Source organism: Blennius ocellaris, assembly GCF_963422515.1.
Source record: "Blennius ocellaris genome assembly, contig: SCAFFOLD_108, whole genome shotgun sequence".
Lineage (NCBI taxonomy): Eukaryota > Metazoa > Chordata > Actinopteri > Blenniiformes > Blenniidae > Blennius > Blennius ocellaris.
Genome location: NW_027662250.1, coordinates 7501 through 12500, shown reverse-complemented (window position 1 = coordinate 12500; position 5000 = coordinate 7501). Strand labels below are relative to the sequence as shown.

General features: G+C 54.4%; 1 protein-coding gene across 1 annotated transcript in view; it reads right to left on the bottom strand.

The window, feature by feature from the left end:
* LOC308147980 (radial spoke head 14 homolog) overlaps positions 1-2453 on the bottom strand; it is a gene marked incomplete at both ends in the record, with an annotated part of 3309 nt that extends 856 nt beyond the window's left edge. Inside the window, 6 exons of the mRNA XM_080521378.1 lie at positions 50-204; positions 436-578; positions 636-658; positions 740-858; positions 1968-2070; positions 2294-2453. Of these exons, the coding sequence (XP_080377504.1) occupies positions 50-204; positions 436-578; positions 636-658; positions 740-858; positions 1968-2070; positions 2294-2453 (703 nt within the window). The remainder of the gene's footprint in view (positions 1-49; positions 205-435; positions 579-635; positions 659-739; positions 859-1967; positions 2071-2293) is intronic.
* Positions 2454-5000: the final 2547 nt, after the last annotated feature.

Below are 5000 nucleotides of genomic sequence, written 5' to 3'. Positions count from 1 at the left end.
TGTGTGTGTATGACTGTGTGTGTGTGTGTGTGTGTGTGTGTGTGTGTACCAGTGGAGGTGACCACAGTGTTCATCAGGACTCCAGCAGCACTGGTCTGGACGTCCTGGTCCTGGTCCTGGTCCTGGTCTGGGTCCTTCAGCAGAGAGACGATGAGACGGAGGACCTGCTGCTCACACACCTGGAGCTTCCCGTCCTCTGGGACGCTGGGGACGCAAACAAACAAACAAACAAACAAACAAAAAACCAACATGTTTAGACAAACACTTGAAGTGAAAACCAGAATAAAAGACGGATGAAGACTCATCCATCATCATCCGTCCATCCATCCAACCAGCATCCTACCATCATCCATCCATGGTCCGTCCATCCATCCATCATCCATCCATCCGTCCATCCATCCATCCATCCATCATCCATCCTCCTCCTCCCTCCACCTGAGAGCCATCATGGCGGCGGCCGCCCCCCGCCTCACGCCGCCGGTTGGATGAGAGAGTCTGGGTCGTAGCAGCGAGACGCCGTCTGAGCGTAGCGCCGGCCGGGGGTCCAGCCTGGAGCAGGAGGTGAGGAGAGAGAGGAGCAGCACCTCCTCCTGCGCCTCCTGCTGCTCCTGCAGCCGCAGCAGCAGGCGGGGGACCAGGCCCAGCAGGACGTCCGTCCCTGCGGGGGGACAGACGGCGTTACACACCTGGACACCCCCGGGACGCTGGACGAGACGAGACGGTCCAGGACCTGCAGGACCTGCAGGCAGCCGGGCCAGGAGGTCCAACACCCGCAGGGCGCTGCTCCTGCAGGAGGCGCAGGAGTCGTCCAGCAGCTCACACAGCGGGGGGAGGAGGGGGGAGGTCAGCAGGCCCTGCCTGGGGGGGGCAACGTGTCACTTCCTGTCACTCCCTGTGTGTGTACCTCCCCAGACTGTGTGTGTGTGTGTACCTCCCCAGACGGTGTGTGTGTGTGTACCTCCCCAGACTGTGTGTGTGTACCTCCCCAGATGGTGTGTGTGTGTACCTCCCGAGACTGTGTGTGTGTGTACCTCCCCAGACTGTGTGTGTGTGTACCTCCCCAGACTGTGTGTGTGTGTACCTCCCTAGACTGTGTGTGTGTGTACCTCCCCAGATGGTGTGTGTGTGTACCTCCCCAGACTGTGTGTGTGTGTACCTCCCGAGACTGTGTGGGTGTGTACCTCCCCAGACGGTGTGTGTGTGTGTGTACCTCCCCAGACGGTGTGTGTGTGTGTACCTCCCCAGACGGTGTGTGTGTGTACCTCCCTAGACTGTGTGTGTGTGTGTACCTCCCCAGACGGTGTGTGTGTGTACCTCCCCAGACGGTGTGTGTGTGTGTGTGTACCTCCCCAGACTGTGTGGGTGTGTGTGTGTGTACCTCCCCAGACGGTGTGTGTGTGTACCTCCCCAGACGGTGTGTGTGCGTGTACCTCCCCAGACAGTGTGTGTGTGTGTACCTCCCCAGACAGTGTGTGTGTGTGTGTGTGTGTACCTCCCCAGACGGTGTGTGTGCGTGTACCTCCCCAGACAGTGTGTGTGTGTGTACCTCCCCAGACAGTGTGTGTGTGTGTGTGTACCTCCCCAGACAGTGTGTGTGTGTGTGTGTGTGTGTACCTCCCCAGACGGTGTGTGTGCGTGTACCTCCCCAGACAGTGTGTGTGTGTGTACCTCCCCAGACAGTGTGTGTGTGTGTGTGTACCTCCCCAGACAGTGTGTGTGTGTGTACCTCCCCAGACAGTGTGTGTGTGTACCTCCCCAGACAGTGTGTGTGTGTACCTCCCCAGACAGTGTGTGTGTGTACCTCCCCAGACAGTGTGTGTGTGTACCTCCCCAGACAGTGTGTGTGTGTGTACCTCCCCAGACAGTGTGTGTGTGTACCTCCCCAGACAGTGCGTGTGTGTGTGTGTGTGTGTGTACCTTCCCAGACTGTGTGTGTGTGTACCTCCCCAGACTGTGTGTGTGTGTACCTCCCCAGACGGTGTCTACAGACCACCTCCAGCAGGTCGCAGGTCTTCGTTCTCACTGACGGATCTTCGTCCTTAAACAGAACCTGCAGCTGCTGCAGGAACCCTGCAGAGAGGAAGACCATGACCCCTGAGACCAGGACCCCCTGAGACCAGGTCCAACTCAGACCAGGTCCAGACAGAAACCAGCATCAACTTAATAAAAATAAACTGGATTAAAAATAATTCAAAGATTTGAAGGTAAGGCAAGGTAAGGCAAGGTAAGGTAAAATAGCATTTCATTAACTAAAAAGGGTGTAAACAACCAGAACGGGACCAGGACCCGGTACCTCCGGTCACGGTCTGGTAGAGCCGCTGCGGGTCGTGGACCAGGTCCAGGAGTGACGTCACGACCCGCAGCCTGGAGCCGCCGTCCGGCCGCTGCAGCTCGGAGAACAGCAGCGGCACGGCGAGCCGCCCGTAGGCCACCGGGGCTCCGGTACCGGCCATCCGGGACGGAGGACTGGCAGGACCGGGTCTCGGCGCCGGGTTCCGACCCCCCTGTCGCTAAGCAACCAGACCGAAACGTTAACCGGCGCTGGTGACGCGTTCAAACCGTACAAAACGTCGCAAAATCACGGTCTTCTTGCTTCAACTACTTTTTCCGTCAGCATTTAGTTTTTAAAAGATCCACCAGACTGTTTTGTCCCCAAAGAAAACTCAAATCAACTCAGATTTCACTTTGAAACACTTGAAGTCGACTCCTTCTGAGGACGCTCACTTTTCCGAGTGTTCTTGAACGCCGCTTCGCTGGTCGCCATGGTGACGACCTAACGCGGCCGACGGAGAAAGACGTTTGTTACCGCGTCGAGCTCCTCCTGCTCCTCCTGCTGCTCCTGCTCCTCCTGCTCCTCCTGCTCCTCCTGCTCCTCCTGCTCCTCCTGCTCCTCCTGCTCCTCCTGCTCCTGGTAAGCGCCTCCTCCAATAAACACTTACCTGGTAAAATTGTCACAAACATAAAAAAGCTGGTCGAAAATGTGAAGCTGGTGTGGAGTTGAGGTGGAGTTAAGGTGGAGTTGAGGTGGAGCTAGGGTGGAGTTGAGGTGGAGTTGGTGTGAAGTTGAGGTGGAGTTAAGGTGGAGTTGTAGTGAAGTTAGGGTGGAGTTTAGGTGGAGTTGGAGTGAAGTTTGGGTGGAGTTGGGATGGAGTTAAGGTGAAGTTGAGGTAGAGCTAGGGTGGAGTTGGAGTAAAGTTGAGGTGGAGTTAAGGTGGAGTTGGGATGGAGTTGGGTCGGAGTTAGGGTGGAGTTGAGGTGGAGTTGAGATGGAGTTAGGGTGGAGTTGAGGTGGAGTTGAGATGGAGTTAGGGTGGAGTTCCAGTATATCTATTATAATTACCACCATTAGTATTTGTGTTTGATCAAATGACTCATTGACTTTTATTTTGAAATCCGTCCAGCCCTGCTGAGCCTCCAGGATGAGTGAGAACAGAGCGGTTCCCCGCGGAGACGTGTACCAACAAATGTTTGACGCTCAGGTGAGGCGGTAACATTCACACACAGGTGAGGCGGTAACATTCACACACAGGTGAGGCGGTAACATTCACACACAGGTGAGGCGGTAACATTCACACACAGGTGAGGCGGTAACATTCACACACAGGTGAGGCGGTAACATTCACACACAGGTGAGGCGGTAACATTCACACACAGGTGAGGTGGTAACATTCACACACAGGTGAGGCGGTAACATTCACACAGGTGAGGCGGTAACATTCACACACAGGTGAGGCGGTAACATTCACACACAGGTGAGGCGGTAACATTCACACACAGGTGAGGCGGTAACATTCACACACAGGTGAGGCGGGTAACATTCAAACACAGGTGAGGTGGTAACATTCACACACAGGTGAGGCGGGTAACATTCACACACAGGTGAGGCGGTAACATTCACACACAGGTGAGGCGGTAACATTCACACACAGGTGAGGCGGTAACATTCACACAGGTGAGGTGGTAACATTCACACACAGGTGAGGCGGTAACATTCACACAGGTGAGGCGGGTAACATTCACACACAGGTGAGGTGGTAACATTCACACACAGAGACGACTGTGTCGGTGGTTGTTGTTGTTTTCTGTCTGGACCATGTGTGTTATTTAATAAATGACCATCAGAGAATTGTTTGTTTGTTTGTTTATTTGTTTGTTTGTTTGTTTGTTTCAGGTTCAGCTCTCCAGATATCTGCAGGCTGGACGCAGAGACATGAGGACAGAATGTCTGTCTGCTGACGAGACAAACTGTAGCTCAACCAGCAGGTAGAGAGAGAGAGAGAGAGAGAGAGAGGCAGAGAGGGAGAGGGAGAGAGAGAGAGAGAGAGGGAGAGAGAGAGACAGAGAGAGAGAGGGAGAGAGAGAGAGAGAGTGAGAGAGAGAGACAGAGAGGGAGAAGGAGATAGAGAGAGAGACAGAGGGAGAGAGAGAGAGAGAGAGAGAGAGAGAGAGAGACAGAGAGAGACAGAGAGAGAGAGAGAGACAGAGTGAGAGAGAGAGAGAGAGAGAGAGAGAGACAGAGAGAGACAGAGAGAGAGAGAGAGAGAGAGAGAGAGAGAGAGAGAGAGAGACAGCGTGAGAGAGAGACAGACAGAGAGAGAGAGACAGACAGAGAGACAGAGTGAGAGACAGAGAGAGAGAGAGAGACAGAGTGAGAGACAGAGTGAGAGACAGAGAGAGAGAGAGAGACAGAGTGAGAGACAGAGAGAGAGAGAGAGAGAGTGAGAGACAGACAGAGTGAGAGACAGAGTGAGAGACAGAGAGAGAGAGAGAGACAGAGTGAGAGACAGAGAGAGAGAGAGAGACAGAGTGAGAGACAGAGTGAGTGAGAGACAGAGAGAGAGAGAGAGACAGAGAGGGAGAGGGAGAGAGAGAGAGAGAGAGGGAGAGAGAGAGACAGAGAGAGAGAGGGAGAGAGAGAGAGAGTGAGAGAGAGAGACAGAGAGGGAGAAGGAGATAGAGAGAGAGACAGAGGGAGAGAGAGAGACAGAGTGAGAGACAGC